Source organism: Drosophila teissieri, chromosome X (genome assembly GCF_016746235.2).
Source record: "Drosophila teissieri strain GT53w chromosome X, Prin_Dtei_1.1, whole genome shotgun sequence".
NCBI lineage: Eukaryota > Metazoa > Arthropoda > Insecta > Diptera > Drosophilidae > Drosophila > Drosophila teissieri.
Window position 1 is genome coordinate 20,313,593 of NC_053034.1, and position 17,550 is coordinate 20,331,142.

At 43.9% G+C, this 17,550-nt stretch overlaps 2 protein-coding genes across 2 annotated transcripts; one reads left to right on the plus strand and one right to left on the minus strand.

Annotated features, from left to right (window-relative positions):
• Nucleotides 1–8,029: 8,029 nt before the first annotated feature.
• Nucleotides 8,030–10,963, minus strand: LOC122623835. The gene is made up of 2 exons (XM_043803186.1): nucleotides 10,681–10,963; nucleotides 8,030–10,619 (listed from the first exon to the last, which is right to left on the minus strand). The coding sequence occupies exons 1-2, from the start codon at nucleotides 10,850–10,852 to the stop codon at nucleotides 8,314–8,316; spliced, it is 2,478 nt and encodes an 825-aa protein (XP_043659121.1). The 5' UTR covers nucleotides 10,853–10,963; the 3' UTR covers nucleotides 8,030–8,313.
• A 1,288-nt stretch (nucleotides 10,964–12,251) lies between these two features.
• On the plus strand, nucleotides 12,252–16,929 carry LOC122623320 (NPC intracellular cholesterol transporter 1 homolog 1b). Its single transcript, XM_043802404.1, has 6 exons — nucleotides 12,252–13,545; nucleotides 13,665–13,966; nucleotides 14,063–15,022; nucleotides 15,082–15,491; nucleotides 15,725–15,879; nucleotides 16,027–16,929. Exons 1-6 carry the CDS (start codon nucleotides 12,373–12,375, stop codon nucleotides 16,774–16,776), a joined length of 3,750 nt encoding a protein of 1,249 aa, XP_043658339.1. The 5' UTR covers nucleotides 12,252–12,372; the 3' UTR covers nucleotides 16,777–16,929.
• Nucleotides 16,930–17,550: the final 621 nt, after the last annotated feature.

Genomic DNA, 17,550 nt, shown 5'->3' on the forward strand with positions numbered 1-17,550 from the left:
ATTTGGACTGCAGTCTTTGTTGTTCATTTCGTGTGCGACTGAGTTTTTACTGGCGTGGCAATTTTCAGTTTATGGACATGATTTCCTCTGCGCCGTTTCTGCTTATATAAATAAATAAAGAGATGCAAAAACAAAATTGAAATGAAATTTCATATGTCATTATATTGCACAATTATTCCAATTGTTTTTTTGCTTTCAACTTTGCTCCGCTTGAATTTTTTTACTCCATCGACCGTTTTTTGTTATTTCTGCATATTAAATGCGAAAGCGCCAGCATTTGCATTAATTTTTTGTGGCCATTTTGATGTTTTTCCTCCATTTTGATGATTTAATATGGCAAAATGTGCGGAACCAATTTGGAAACATACCCATACACATGTATGCATGGAAATAAAACCGAAGCGGGGAGAAAGCCCCTGACAATAATTATTTGTGATGGAGGAAGCCAAGTGGCCATTTCTTTGCGAAATTCTGAATAATTTTACGATTGAGCATTAATGGATGTGACAGCGTTGTTTTTAATATAACCAAATTGAACAAATAAAATGAAAATATGTTTAAGACTTGATGGGCCATTATTTTGCCTTTGCAGAGGATTTGTGCAGTTGTGTTTTAAATAATCTATCCATTTTACCGAATGCCAATATATATTTTTTATCTAGGAAAGTACTTAGCTGTGGAAAACTATTCAAAGGTTAACCAAATATACAAAATTCCTTTTTATTTATGAACACGAATTTTCAAAACCATTTTTTGCGGTGGGGTGGTTTTCTTTTAAGTCGCTTAACGGACAATTACTACTTCTTATTCCGAATGTAAAAACAACAAATTAGCTTTGATCAGAATAATAAATCTAAAAAATTTTCTTTATTCTAGGCCCCCAATGGCATTGAACTAATTTTCCCGCAAACATAAAAGAACTTGTGTAATTCGCAGTAAAAGTCGAAACACTCGTATATCAAAGGCCTAAGGCCCTCTAAAGTTAGCATAAGAACGATCTGGCCAATGGGATGGACCAAAGGGGATGGCTATGCATCCAAATTATCCAAATTATTAATAGACCGTCAAAAAAAGACCGTTGAGATCGGGAGATGTTTTTCCCGCTGCGGTTCGCTGGCTTCTCAATGAGAGATGGCCAGGCAAAGATGCCGAAAGACATGAACAAATCATCAAATCAACTCGGCATTTATTTTAAAAATATTGTAACTTTTTCCCATTTCGCTTGAATGATTCTCGATTTTGTTTATGTTTGTCTAGCGACGGCAGCTGACGGCAGAGTTTGTTTACAAACTTGCTTAAATTACAAAAATGAAAGGGCTATAGACGGATGGGTTAGGAGTACAAAAATGTACAGATTTACATATTGTTACTGTTGAGCATTAAAATATTTAAGAAAATAACTGGAATCAGAGTACTTTTATCATTTGGCAATATAACTAATTATATAATTATAAATTAATAACTCAAAAAAGCCATTGCAATGATACATATTTAAAAACACATTAACAATAATAATACATTAACCAATAGATGCAAATAAAGAGTACTTTTATCTGCAAAATGTACAATAACATTAAAGTAACGTTGTTGAACAAGCTAGATAGAATTTCCAATAAAAATGTTCGCGTTTTAATTTCAGGCATTTAATTTAAGCCCAAGGAAAAAAGCGTGTTCGATGAGCCATTGCTTTTTTTGAAGTATTTTTGGCATATTTAATTATTCATTTGCTATTATTGAACAATTGATAAACAATTGCCTTTTCGCACTTCATCACTGGGATGGAATTCCATTATTTGAATACATTTGCCATGGCTAAGCAGAGAAAACATATAGTTTTCTCAATATTTATTTGTTTGAGATATTCTTTGATTTGCCGGTGAAATAGGTCATTCCGATCAGCGCGTATATCCAAGAAGCGGAAGTGTTCGGCCAAAAATTGGCCACAAATCAGCGGACTTAGCTCATAAAAAACACAAGACAAATACACAAACAACAATGGGGGATAAACACTGGTGTACAATTTTCAATATCTGCATATATTCTACGTATTCTACGTGCATGAGGGAATATTTAGATAGATTCACACACCTTGAGCCACTCACTCAGCCTCAAAGGCAGCCGATTTGGCTGCCTAGCATTTTGTGTCCGGTTTCCCAGTGATTCCGGTGTTTTCTGCGTATGCTGCGTATGCTGCGTTGGTTTTCCCTTCGATTTTCACTGGCGTTTGGGGGATATTTCACTTGTCCAAAGTACAATACCCTGTGGCCGCTGTATATCTGGTTTTTCTATGCACACGCACTGCATATTGCCACTTGTGTCGACTTTCTTTTAGCCTTACTTTGCAGTTGGACTTTCATTTGATTTTTGCGGCAGGCTCACACACAACACCGCACGTTGTTGTTCTCGCTGCTGTTTAGGGTTGTTTTTCGTTACATTTCATTTGATACATTTTGTTTTTATTTTGTATTTTTATATATAAAGACAGAGAGCACGTTAAAAAAATTTGCAAAAAAAATTCAATCGCTTGCACGCGTTGTAAGTTTGAAAAAATATAAGAAACAATATTATGGGGAACGCCGCCAAACGCACGTGTGTGTGTGCGAGCGTGTTCGGTTGATTGTGTGTGTGGTGTGTGCGAGCTGGTGTGTGTGCGTGCCAAGCACTAAGTGGGAATACTGCTCCAGCTTCCGTTTCCGCTTTGCACTGCACTTCCGTTCAGCTCCGTTCGTTCCGTTCCGTTCGGCGCTTCGATCTCGACACGACTCGACTTTTCTTCACGATTTCCATGTTTCAGTTTCAGTTCTGCTCTGCCCGCAGTCGGCGTCGCTATCGCGGTCGGCAGAGACGCCAGCTGTGGCGGTGGCAGCGGGAGAGTTAACGTCGGCGCTGCGGAGTTGCAACTTCTGGAGAGATTCGGTTCTCTCCAAAACTGCATTGGCTACGAACTTTGTCTAAAACTAGTGGCAATTTTTGAAATTATATTATAGATTTGGCTCAATTCCCTAAATTAAACCGTATCCTCTAAAATATGATCAGGACTTTTTATAATATTTTCAAGCATTCTAAGCCATTTTGAATGTTACTTTAAGAAGTATATTTTTGTTGTTCCACAATCTTAATTTTCATTTAACAGTGCGTAAGAGAATTAAAACCTTATATAAAAAATCAAAATATTTATTTTTTTTAGTTAACGTTATGTATTCTTTGTTTAAGAAAATCACTTTTGTGGACAAAGTTTTTGCTCTGAATCTTTTAACTGCTCGCAGATTTACAGTATGCACACTTTTAAAATGGCGAAATATTTTCGGTTCATTCGATGACTTTATTCTCGTTTTTCACAAAAAAAGTTTTTGTATAAATTTCCTAAGCCTACACATGCTACTAATAATTTATCAACATTTCGTAAACGTGAAAACAAAATTATTTGTAACTATTTTCTAGCTTGCAAGTTTTACTAAATTTGCAACCAAACAAAATCCTGCCAAAATCTTGAAATCATTGTAACCACCTCAATCTCAAAAAATTTCGATGTGGCTTCAATGAAAGGTTATAATATCTAGATTTTGGAAATGGAAAAACGCCTTATCCATATTTATTGCTATCCAAAATAAACCGGGAAGCGTGGAGAAACCCCCAAAAACTAGCAATCCCAAGTGTAGTTTTTCAAATCCTTTACACACACACACACATTGGCTCACACACACGCGGTGCAATAACGGTGTTACGGCTGCCAAAAAAAAGCCGCAAGAAGAGAGTAATGGAGAATTTGAATGAATGTGTGGATATGGATGTGTGGCAGGTGGAGAATATAGGAATGTGGGAAGAGCAAATCAAAACGCAGACCCGTGAACGTGTGCGAACACGCGGAAAAACAAATGCAAACTGTTTTTGCTGCAGGGAAATTCGGAAAAACGAAATTCAGCTGAAAAGCCGACGGCGACGCCGACGACGGCAGCGCAGCCGAAGCGCCGCCCGAAGTTGAGCCGAAGTCTTCGGCAGACAGACAATTGCGGTAAGCGTGCGTAAGCGGGAGCGGAAGGCCAAGCTGCTCGGCAGGAACACGAAGTGGCGCGAAGCCACTTCGGGCCCCTCTGCCGACGTCGCTGCCGCGCTCTCTCCTGCGAGGGAGCAGAGCTTTCCGAAGAGTCGGTGCTGGAGAGATGGACGAGCTCCTGCTGCAGCTGTTTGTCTTCCTGTTGTGCGCTTGCTGCATTGCCATCAGTAATTGACAAATTGCCTACATTGAAGCGCTAATTTTTCAGCAAGAGAAAAAAGTGCCGCAAGGGGGAAGAGGGAAGGGAGATTGGTGAAAGTAAGAACCAATACAACAACAACAATCAGAAAAATCATTGTCACACATTTAACGTTGAATCAAAGCGAAGATTCTTGAATACATTTACTTTGGGAAAGCATAAAGCTAAATAAAGCACATCAACAATATTTGAAGCCCTTTAGAAAGTTTCAATACCACAGAAATTACAACATTTTTAAAAACGTGACTAATTGTTTTCAAAGTGCTTTTTACAAAACCTACCAAAGAAAGAGTAAAATAAATAGGAAAATACCAAATAGGACAATTTTCTTTTTTTATAAATAAGTTATATTACAAGAACCCTAACAATATTATTTCCGGAGTTTCTGTTTAATTTAAATTTAAACGGTAATATGGAATAAGTTATTTAATTTGAAGCCTTAACATTAAAACATTTATGTATATTTTATTTTCATATTTTGAAATCTGACTGCGTGCAATCGTGCATTTCGTGAAAAAGTTAAAATATGATTGGATGTGCAACAGAATCTAAAAAGCTGCCTACTAACATTTTGTCCTTTCACATTTTGCCCCAGTTAACATTTGCCGCCTAACAGAGATCGCTCCCAACTGCAGCGCTGTTAGCGTCGGCAGCGCTGTCGACGTCTCCAGCGACGCTGGCCGAAAAAAACTCGTTTTTGTGTCTGTGCAGAAGGCATTCACACCGAAAAGTTTTCGCCGCTTTTCCGTCGCTTTTCGTGCTGCACGTGCTTTTCACGTTTTCAAGCCGAGCATCCCCTCTCTCGCTTTCCCTCGCCCTCGGCCCCCGCTTCACCCTCGGTCATTCTTTCGCCTTTTGTGGGGTTTTTGGCCTGCCGGTTTTGCCATTTTGCGGTTAACAAAAATATTGCATATTAATGTGGGCACATTCATGGAGAAATATTTTAAATTTAAGCGAATAAATACAACAAATTTTCTTAATCTCTCTCTTAGCTCCGGAAAGCCGAAGGCTTATCACAAAACTAAGTGCAAACTATACTGTTTTTCTTATATCAGAATTTGTTTCCATTAATAATCATATTTTTAAATGTATCCAAACACATTATTTCTATTAAATTGTATTGTAGGAGGCAAAATATATCGTTTCTTTATCGGTAATTTCCAAATGAAAATCGGAAATTCAACGTGCACCTTAAATAATCCTTTAAAGCAGGACCTAATTTCGAGAATATTTATCAGATCTTTTAAATCGATGTGCAACTACACGTTTTTAGCCACCCCTTGGGGCAAAACTTGTTAAATGTTCTAGTTACTAAAGAAACTTCAACCAAACTGAGGCACCGAAAAAAAAACTAAAAAAATCAGAAAATTCCCGAAATGATTTTGAGTTGAGTTTAAAAAATGCACCAACAAATTCAAGAGAGAATCTCCCACAAACACAAGCACTAACACATGCACACACCTGAACATTTACAAAAAACACAAAAGGCATTGCTGGCTGTTGTTTCTGCTTTATTTAGGTGATGCAATCGAATGCCGCATTCCACCCACACACACACACACACACACGGAGTTTCGCACACACACACACACATGCACATGCACACATAGACACACAAGCACTCTAAAATGTTTTTGTTGTTTACTGTTACGCGAAGTTTTCCACTTTTCTTTTTGTGTTGATTTTAGCACGAATTTTCGAGGTGAAAAGCGGCGCGTGTTAATGCACCACTTCCTGTTGGGCTACTGTACCGTTATTATTTTGTGTGGCATGCCGGCAAAAGAACGGCACTTCTCTAGCACACGCTCTCTCTCTCTCTCTCTCTGCCTCTCTGTCTGCCTCTCCGTTGGCGACTTTTACCCGCTCGCAGTTCGCTCAGCAAAGCCGCATTTCGCCGACGTGCAGCCGGAAAACTGCAATGTGCAAAACTCCGGGCATGCGATTTGAAAATTGTGTCGTCAGCTTGACACAATTTTCCAGAAAATGCGCCTGGAATGGAGCGGGGGATAGCCAGCCGAAAACCAGTAACAAAAACGGGAGCAATGATATAGGGGTTATTTGCGGGTAACCGGGGCCAAGGGGGCATAGCTTTGCAGCGGCGCATTACGAGTTTTTCGGCTTCGGGAATCGGGAATCGCTATTCGCGATTCGGGAATCGGGATTCGGGTTTCGGGATTTGGGACTCGGCTCTGCATTTGTTGATGTAGGTCTGGATTTTCAGGACACGTGTCCCCGGCGGTACTGCGTGGTCCTGTGGTCCTGGGTGGTTCTGGGTGTGCTTTATAATTGTCCGATTTTCGGTTTATCTCGAATCTTTTTAATTTTATTTGAAAATTCCACAGAATTGTATCAGATACAGGTCTTCTTCATGGCAAGCTAAATATTTTAATCTGTCCCCACTATATATGTAAGTGTACGTGTGTGTGTGTGTGTGCGTGCGCGTGTATTTGTAAGTCTGGCTGTACGCGTTTGGGTGTGTGTGCGTGTGAGTTCAATAGCATTTTGGGCTGGGAAATAAAAAATAAATAAAACCAAAAGTTTGCAGCTGCAGTGCAGTGAGAGAGAAAAAGACACGGCGAAAGGGAGAGAGAAAGGCGAAAGTGAGACAGGTAGCTTAACAGGCTGTTAACGCTCCGAGAGATTAAAGGCAAAGCTTTTAAGAGCCAAAACTAACGACCAAGAGACCTCAAAAAGCCCTGCAAAGTGATCGCTTGCTCTTAATCGATCTGAAAACACAATGCTCACTTTTAAAATGAAGTCGAAGGAAACATTAATTACATTTCCTTGCTGATAACATAATCAATGTGAAATAACCTACAAAAGGGGGAATAATAATAATAATGAAATACCATTATGAAGCTATTTTTATTTTGATACTTATGCATTAGGCTATACCTCGTGTAAAATTCACTGACCTAGGTGGTCAAGCAGTAAATCTTAGAAAAATGAAAAGGTTTTGACATAGCGATAAGCACTGACAGGTAAAAAGCAGTCACTTTTCACTCAATGACTCAATCAAATCACTCAATATAATTGGAATGGAAACCACTCGATTATGTCCACTTTGTAGTGATCTATCGCTTAGGGTCCCCAACTAGGATAAGATAAGTAATCGGAAACGTTTTTGCATCATAAAGCGTGTAATCAAGTATGTTTGAATTTGATTAGCTTCGGTAAGCGAAAGAAACTGGATATGTTTGACTGAGCGGTACATAAATTAAATTAATATAATAAATAAATACAGTAAATACATAATATTGTTGGGGTAATTACAAAATCAGCAAGCTTACATAGTAATTAAATAATTCGATTAGATAGATTACACAATAGTTAAATAAAGTGAAATGTATATTGCATATAGTCGTATAACCTATAATGTATACTAATTCTTGATCTGGCACTAACGACAAGAATTAAGCAAACGCTGCCTCGACTACCAGATACCTGTTACCAGCTAACTAATTAGAAATAAATATGCTTTCCGTTATCGATTGTGCGAGGTGGTATTTTTAATACTTCACTTAACGCCTAGTCCAAAATTCTTTAACTCCTCCTAAAAGGCACTTAAAATTACAACAAGATGGAATGCTATAGTCGGATATCTCGAATGTCAACATGTTACTTACTTTTCATCGAGTCAAGTATAGCCTATTACTCTACGCGTACCAGGTATAATAATAAAAAAGTAAACTAAGGCTTAATCAACACCTTTATAATACATTTTATTTTAGTTGTATTTTATTTCTGCATATGCAATTTTCTGTTGATATTATATATGTACATGGGTGTTTCCCACGGCTGGCGGTAAGAATGGAAAATTTGAACTTGGCTTGATCGAATGTTATAGGTGTGGAAATAATCCCATTTCTGAGTTGCAAAACACTGTCTTTAATCGTAAAACTACAAATGTACATACATTATGAATTTAGTCTCTTAAAAGATGCAAAAATGCTATAATTCTGGCCGAAAATGGTTTTAAATAAATACTAACGTATGGGAGATCTGAATTATTGGCCAGTCCAGAAAATTGGGCCCAACCACTAAGGGAAATGTGATAGATTCAGTCGGCGCCTTGGAAGTGGCCAGGAATGTGACATGGAAGTATACCGGGGTACTCCTTCACAACGATCTCCATATATATGGGCTCTGTGTGATCGTTGGTGAGGACGCGCATGTCGTGATCGCTGAGTCGCATATAGTTTTTGCTCGATGGCATAAAGTCGAGAGGATCGTGCGACTTATGGAGTTCGCGGACCTTCATGATGGAGCTCCTGGTGATGTCTAGTCGTCGGTTGATTACAGTCATCATCACGTGGATGGGACAAGGCAGATCTCTGGTGACCATCCACAGAGCGAGGGTGTCCTCGTCTTCTAGTCCCTCGAACCGCACCCTTCTGCCTTCTACGCTACTCAGGCGATTCCTGCTGATCATCACGAGCAGCGGCAAATGGGCGTCGAAGTGGGCGTAGGCTTCTGGTAAGCCGCTGTTCCGGGTGGGCATAAATCTGACGGCGGGCAGGGTGCAGGGCTTGTTCCGGATGCCCCCGTAGCCCAGCACGGACATGCACTCAGTCTTGCCCAGCTGGAAGGCCATGGGACTGAAGATCATTAGCACCTGTTCGCCCTCGAAAATCTCACGCAGCTCCTTGCCCGGCTCATCCAAGTGCCGGGATACGACGTGTGCCAGTAGCGTGGCGTTCATCACAGCCGGACATTCGTCGTGTCCCAAAGGACACGCAAACTGCGCCGAATTGGTCAGGACCCTCTTGAAGGCAATCCTCTGTTTCCGGAAGTGCTGGCGATATTCCTGATCCGACCTGGCCTGCAGCCACCGCAACTGGCGCATTCGGAACTCTATGTCCTGCATCCTCTCGGCGCGACTCAGCTTGTCAAACTCGGTCACAAAGAACTGGGTCCGCTCCAGGGACTCGTCCGAGTTCTTGAACAGCGGCAGTCCCACGCAGCCCGCGTCCAGGCGATCTATGGGCTGGAACTTAAGCTTCTCGGCCCGACTATAAAGCCCGCCGATCCGTAGGTCTCGGTGGTGGTGGCCCCTATTCAAGTTCGAGTTCTTCCACGCCTCCGTGAAGGTATCGTTGGAACGCAGAGGCTCCATTGCCTCAAAATCGGATTCAACAACCGGGCTGATAGCCTTCCTCAAGCACAAGTGCTTTGGCTTCCTTGTCATTAGCTCCTCTAAGCGTTTCTCGCACACTTTCATAGAGGAGCTCTCCGCTGGACCAGAGGCATGTGCCTCACTGTCACTTCCATATAGATGGGACTCCAACGCCAAGGGTGTGGCTGCCTTGAGTTCTGAGCCTGCATGCAATCTTCTAGATCTTTTCGATTTACCTTCTGGCCTACAAGGCAGCCAACGTGAAGATGAACCCTTGACTTTGGTATTTCTGGTTTTCTTATTCGATCTAGGCGATTTCGGCTCACCCAAGTCTCTAAAATCGTTGTGCCATCTTTTTCTGCTCGTTTCCCTGCAGTTTTGGACTTGACGATTTTCGGGACTTGACGATTTCTTTTTACCACGAAGAACTTTGCTTGAACTGTTAGCTGGTAATTTAGCCCATTTATAAAATTGTTTTGGTAATTGAACGGATGGTACTTCAACAACTGGATTTTGTTTTGCTGTTTTCTCTGTTGAACGAACGGAGCTTGGAGCAGATTCAAAATGTGAACCGGGAGAAGTCCTTGCTGTTTTTTTGTGGGCACCTTTCCATAAAGATCGACTCTGGAACTTGGAGGAATGATGGTGTAGCTCATTCGTGGAAAATTGCTTTCCATGTTCCTCATCAAGTACTGCTTCCGTTTCCTCATCCAGGTCAGTTTTAGTCAGCATGTTTAGCATGGGCTTCAGTTTTGTGCATTTCCCTGGGAACAAAATCGATTCAGAAGTATTTCTTAAGGGGTTTTTGCATTCGTATGGATGACAATCAGCTCTATTCGATAGATTTCTTTCAGGGACCCGTTCAGTTTCCTTGGTCAAGCGCTCATCTAAAGCTTTCCATGAATGCAGCCCTTCAGTGCCAGCTCGATGGCCTCCCATGATTCTTCCCTCTAGTTCTTCATTTTGCTGGCATTCCATAGAGAAAAGCTCCAAGGAAGTGAGGGGAATGCCCAAGCACTCGAAATGAAGACTGCGCCGATACAAATCCACAAAGCCTATGCCTGGATGAGTGGCATCCTCGGAAGATTGCGATATTTCCTCCTCGGCTTGGGAATTTCCAGCGATCGCCCCACCCACCTCACGCTCTGGTTTAGCTTCGATCAAAGGAGGCGCTGGCAGGCAGAGGTTGGCCTCGATCTCGTGTACCAACTTCAAGTAGCCATTGGCCAGGTTTTTCAGAACTCCCAACTCTAGGTAATATAGACAACATAGACTACACTTATATACAGATTAATTTGATATAGAACATACTCTGCGGTGCCCTTGCGGAGTTTCCAGGAGCCAAAGCCTCGCCGCCATCATCCTCCCCCTCCTCGCCATCCTGACCCTTCTCCAACTGGGAATCCCGACCTCCCTGGCGATTCTGCTTTTTTTCGATATGCGCTAGGGTCTTTTTCTCCGAGTAGCAGAACTTCTTGTCCATTTCATTTAAACTAATTTATAAACTCTATGAAAACTTGAAATTTTACCAGACTTTCTCATAAATCAAGCAACAAATTGCTTGCCATCTGATGGATTAAACAAACGAGCTACGATTGAAATTTTGTGCTGTATATTTATTCTAACGAAAGCACTTAAATTAAACTATATACATACATATACTGTATGCCACAAAACATTTTATTAGATCCAAAACATTTCTTGCTGGCAGATAAATGGAATGTAAATATACTATTTTAGTAACCAAACTACGTGGATCAGTACACAATGTTAACTTAAAGCGTTTTTTGGGTTCCTCGTCCTAAAATATCAGAATTTAATCAACATCTAGTGATGTATAGCATCAAGATGAAATATATATATGTACGTTGAGAAAACTCGCCAAGATTCAAATATGTTTGATTACAAATAAAAACTAAACTGCGATTGGGGATGAATCAAATCTGATTTACTTCCAGGAACAAAGCATTCTATTCTCTGAATACGAAAAATGAGCATTGCCACTCGATAGGCCAACAATTTTGTGGCTACTTTATGTGGTTGGTATTTCTCAGTGAATCACTCATCCGGCGCAGATTAAGACCTTCGCGCCGAAGTTGCCGAGCCGTATAAACTTTATGGCAATCGAGGATCTCGAGTGTTCTTTTCACTTATCAACGAGCAAGGGAACAGGTGTTCCAGAAAAGAGCCGGTCGCGATTTTATTGTGCCGTCCAGCTGAGCCAGCTGCTTTGGGCCAATTCACCCTACGATAAGCCCAAGATACAAGCTCAGGTGTCTGCACAGGTGCAGTGCCAGTTCCAAGTGTTAACGTACAAAAGGTTGGAGTAATACTTATTGTGCACCTTTGCTAGGAGCATATATAAAAACTTTTAAGTTTAATCAACTTAATTGGCAGTAGGCCTCCCACAAGCACTAATCAACTACAAACATTGTCGTTGGCCACTATTCACGCTTATGTTAGTGTTAGGTTTATAAACTATACTATCATCTCTACAAAAAATCTTAGTTTTAAGGCATTTGACAATAAAGCTATGTTGTATATGTTTGTGCTTTCCAAGAAAGCTACCGTCTGGCTACTCTGCCATCCTAGGAAGTGTGGTTCCAGGTACTCAGCTCCAGAATTGACCTTTAATATCTAATCGTTTTTCGATCACCTGTCGCCATGTCATATCATATTAATCCGCGTGAAGATAAGGGTGCCTGCATACCCATTAAGTCTGCTACAACACAATCCAAATGAATTCAGAAGCTTATCGCCTGACGATAAGGCCGGGGAAAAAAGTGGTGAAAGAAACCCAAAACGCTGGAAATCTAATCGCTGGCTACTCCACCCGATTTTCGATATAGTCTGCCCAGCATTTAATGTGTTAATGGTCAGTGGATCGGGCTGGGTTTGCTTCAGTTAGTGGCGTGCTGCCGGCGCGAGTTGTTTTCACTCTCTACGAGGAGTAGAGTTCTCAAGATTGATTTATTTTTTTTTTTTTGTGATTTTTGTGTCGAAATGAAAGTGATTTTCGCCTTCGTGTGGCTAATAGCCGGCGTTTGGTCGCAAAGCGCGGAGCTGGGCTGCATTTGGTATGGACAGAGCCACATGATAGGCCCCCATTGGGTGAATAAGGCCGATACGGATCCGGCAAGGCCTCTGAATAGTCCGACTGCGGAGGCTCTGTTCGCCAAGCGATGTCCGCTGCTGTACAAGGAGTACAAGGGTGAGAGTGGCGAGGACGAGCTGAGTCTGTGCTGCGATGCGGCCCAGATCGATGCCATGGAGACTGGACTATCGCAGGCAGATGGCGTCTTCTCCAGGTGTCCCACTTGCACAAGGAACATGGCCATGACCGTGTGCGCCATGACCTGTGCCAAGAACCACACTCTCTTCTTGACCGCCTACACTGACACAAGCGAGGCAGGTGTGGAGTATGTGGAATACATCGACTATCGAATCACGGACGACACGGTGTCGAGGATCTACAACAGCTGCATTGGCATACAGCACACCCAAACCGGACGTCCTGCCATGGATCTGGGCTGTGGCAGCTACAATGCCAAGACCTGCAGCTACCGCAGATGGTACGAGTTCATGGGCGACGTTACCGGCGACTACGTGCCGTTCCAGATCAACTACAAGTGGTCCGAGGATGCGGAGGAGGGTTCCACGGAGATTTTCCTCGATCTGAGCCCTCTCAAGTGCGGCGAGAGCTACGAGGACAGCTATGCGTGCGCCTGCATCGACTGCGAGGAGTCCTGCCCGTTGACGGATGCTCCCACGGGTCCCGAGGAGCTGTGGAAGATCGCCGGACTGTACGGGGTCACCTTCATCCTGGCCTTGCTCATCGCCTGCGCCCTGTCCATATTTATTTTCTGGGGCGCCTTTGGAAAGCGATCGGCGCCCAGTGTCTGCATGCCCACCCTCTTCGGGGAGTTCTTCTACCACGGCTTCCGCATCTGGGGCACCTTCTGTGCCAAGCACCCGGTTCTGGTCCTGGCCCTCTGTTCCTGGGCCATCGCTGGACTGTCCTATGGCATTCGCTACATGAGCATCACCACGGATCCCGTGGAACTGTGGGCGAGCGAGCAGAGTCAGACGAGGATCGAGAAGGACTACTTCGATCTGCACTTCGGCCCGTTCTATCGCACCAACCAGATGTTCATTAAGGCCGTCGATCAGACATATGTAAGTAGCATATATCCCTCTCCTTTAATGGCATCTGCAGTTTAGAAGTAATCGCTTGAAGTGTAACTGGTTCGAAAGTCTTCCTAAAAACCGATCGAAATCCGCGAAACTCTTTACAGTTCACCCATGACGCCCCCAGCGGTGTGCTGAACTTTGGTCCAGCCTTCGAGTATAACTTCCTGAAGGAAGTCTTTGAACTGCAGGAGTCCATTATGAAGTTGGGCATGGCGGAGAACGAGGGCCTCGACAAGATCTGCTATGCCCCTGTGCTAATGGCTGGCGAAACGCCCACAGTCGAGCGTTGTGCTATCCAGTCGGTCTATGGATACTTCCAGCACGACATGGATCGATTCGAGAACTCCTATGTCGATAGCAACAACTACACCATTAACTACCTCAATCAAATGGAGGATTGTCTTCGGTGAGCAAGATGTTTCTTCAATTACACTAGCACAATAACGAAAGATAATTAGCTTGGGACAACTAACATATGGTATATACCAATTCACGTTCCTAGAGTCCCCATGATGGAGGATTGCTTTGGAACATTCGGCGGACCCATCGAGCCCGGCATTGCGGTGGGTGGCATGCCCAAGGTGGCGGTGGGTGAGGAGCCCGACTACATGCTGGCCACCGGACTTGTGATCACCTTCTTGGGTCGGAACTCCAACGACGAGTCCAAGCTGGAGCCGAATATGCAGTGGGAGAAGCTGTTCGTTGACTTCTTGCGGGACTACAAGAGCGATCGCCTGGACATCGCCTACATGGCCGAGAGATCCATCCAGGATGCGATAGTGGAGCTCTCCGAGGGAGAAGTGGGCACAGTGGTCATCAGCTATGTGGTGATGTTCGTTTACGTGGCCATCGCCTTGGGTCACATTCGCAGCTGTCGGGGATTCCTCAGGGAGTCACGCATTATGCTGGCCATAGGAGGCATAGTTATTGTCCTGGCCTCGGTGGTGTGCAGCTTGGGTTTCTGGGGCTATCTCGACGTGACCACCACAATGCTGGCGATCGAAGTGATTCCGTTCTTGGTGCTCGCCGTGGGAGTGGACAATATCTTCATCATGGTGCACACGTACCAGAGACTGGACCATTCCAAGTTTGAGACCACACATGAGGCGATCGGAGAAGCCATTGGCCAGGTGGGTCCATCGATCCTCCAGACGGCGGGCAGCGAAATGGCCTGCTTTGCCATCGGCTGCATATCGGATATGCCGGCTGTGAAGACCTTCGCCATGTATGCCGCCATCGCCATTCTGCTGGACTTCCTGCTCCAGATCACCGCGTTCGTGGCCCTGATGGCCATCGATGAGAAGCGTTACAAGGACGGACGACTGGACATGTTGTGCTGCGTGAGGAGCGGTGCAAAGAAGATGCAGGACGTGGGCGAGGAGGGCGTGGATGGTCGACCCAAGGAGGTCGGCTTGCTGGAGACCATGTTCAAGAACTTCTATTCCCCCTTCCTGCTCTCCAAGTCAGTTAATGTACATAATGTACATTTATACTCAAACTCACTTTTAACTTCCATTTCAGGCCCGTAAAGGTGTCCGTGCTGCTGATCTTCACCGTGGTTACATGTCTATCGCTGATGGTGACGCCCTCCATTGAGAAGGGCCTCGACCAAGAGATGTCCATGCCGAAGAACTCGCATGTGGTCAAGTACTTCCGCTACATGGTCGACCTGCTGGCGATGGGAGCTCCGGTCTACTGGGTCCTCAAGCCCGGACTCAACTACTCCGAGCCGCTGCAGCAGAACCTCATCTGCGGCGGAGTCGAGTGCAACAACAACTCACTGTCCGTCCAGCTGTACACGCAGTCGCGGTACCCGGAAATCACGGCCTTGGCCCGACCGGCCTCCTCCTGGCTGGATGACTACATCGATTGGCTGGCCATCAGCGATTGCTGCAAGTACAACATCACCACCGGCGGCTTCTGCTCCAGCAGTGAGTATCCACTAAATCTTTGTTGCTACTTAAATGTAGTACTTTGTAATGGCATTACAAGAAAAGTGCACATTCACCTAATGTCAGCAACTTATACTATAAGTGATTGAATCACCATTAATGAATTCATGAAAGTGTTTAGTTTGCAGGTGGTGCTTAGATACCACATGTTTTCTCAGAATATATTTAATGGGTTATAAAAAATTTGGAACTGATAAGATTGTCATTTCCAGACTCAAAGAGTGAAGACTGCCTGCCCTGTGAACGTGGATTCACCGAGAATGGCCTAAGACCAGATGCCGAGACCTTCAGCAAGTACATTCCCTACTTCCTCTTCGATCTGCCAGATGCCGAGTGTGCCAAGGCTGGTAGAGCTTCGTACGCCGATGTGAGTACTAGCATAATTAGAGGACCAAATCGTTGTTTTCAAACGAAAGCCCTTTTAGGAGATACATGTTATAGATATAGATTATACATAAAGCATTCTATGCCTCGGAGGTGAATATAATTGAATAACATTCCGTATTTTTTCCAGGCCGTGATCTACACCATCGACGATGCGGGCATGTCCACCGTGCAGGACACCTACTTCATGCAATACTCCACAACGTCGACCACCTCAGAGGAGTTCTACTCCCAGCTGCGCGAAGTTCGGAGGATTGCAGGGGAAATAAACGCGATGTTCGACGAGAGTGGCGTGGATGCGGAGATATTCGCCTACTGCGTGTTCTACATCTACTACGAGCAGTACCTGACGATCTGGGAGGACGCCATGTTTTCGCTGGGAATGTCCTTGGTGGCCATATTCCTGGTCACCCTATTGATAACCGGTCTGGACATCACCTCCACGTTCATCGTACTCTTCATGGTTGTCTGCATATTGATCAATATGCTGGGCATGATGTGGGCGTGGAGCATCAATCTGAATGCCATATCGCTGGTGAATCTGGTGGTGTGCGTGGGCATTGGAGTTGAGTTTGTGGCCCATATTGTGAGGTCCTTTAAGAGGGCGGAAGGAACTGCCCAGGAGCGGGCTACTCACTCCCTAAATGTAACCGGAAGCAGTGTCCTTTCGGGCATAACTCTCACCAAGTTCGCGGGCATCGTTGTTCTGGGCTTCTCCAACTCGCAGATCTTCCAGGTCTTCTACTTCCGGATGTATCTGGGCATTGTCCTGATCGGAGCCGCCCACGGCTTGATCCTGCTGCCGGTTCTGCTCAGTCTCCTGGGTCCACTGCATAAGTTGGCCAGAAGCTCAAGTGTAGAGCCCATCACAGTCAACTGATGGGATCCCAATAAGGAAACCATTATACAAATATATGTTTAGTCAGTAAGGTGTGCCTGCCAGTGTGTGTCTGAAATCTTTTGTATGCCTGCCCAGAACGGTCTGATTTTTCCATTAACCATGAGCTCTTAATGTAAAAATAAATCGAACAAATACGACAAAAAAAAGACATTTAACTTATCTTTGTGTATGAAAACGATTTTCGTATTATTTTTTAGCTTAATATTACACAAAGTAAATAAAGTTTTCGATGAAGTTAAGTGAACACAATTTCCCATTCGAAAACTACAACCCAGCACTTAATCCAGCCCTGAGTTCGTGGAAATGGAGTTAACCCATTCTTATTTTCCATTTTTGCGTATATTTATAAAGATAATTTCTCCTTTAAAACGTGCATTTGGCCCAAGACAATTAACAGTGGGGGGTTGAGCCTCTTGCCCATTGCCCATTGTTTATCGTCGTCGCACCTTTGCGTTTTATGGCGTAAAGCGACCAACTGCCGCGTGCGGCGTCAAAACAATAAACAAAAAGTCGCACAACCCAACGATTTCCCGGCCCCGGGCTTCTGGCCAACCCCTGTTTATCCTGGCTCCTTGGTGCCCTCCTCTCTGGTCGCTGGTCTCTGTTCGCTGGTCCTGGACTTCCGGAATACACAAAACGTCTTACGCCTTTTGGGCAGAAGTTTAACTTCACTTCAGATTTTTTAATGATATTTCCTAGTCGCTTCGGGAGAAGCCCGGGTGCTCTACTCGGTTTACGATTGCCTAACAGTTT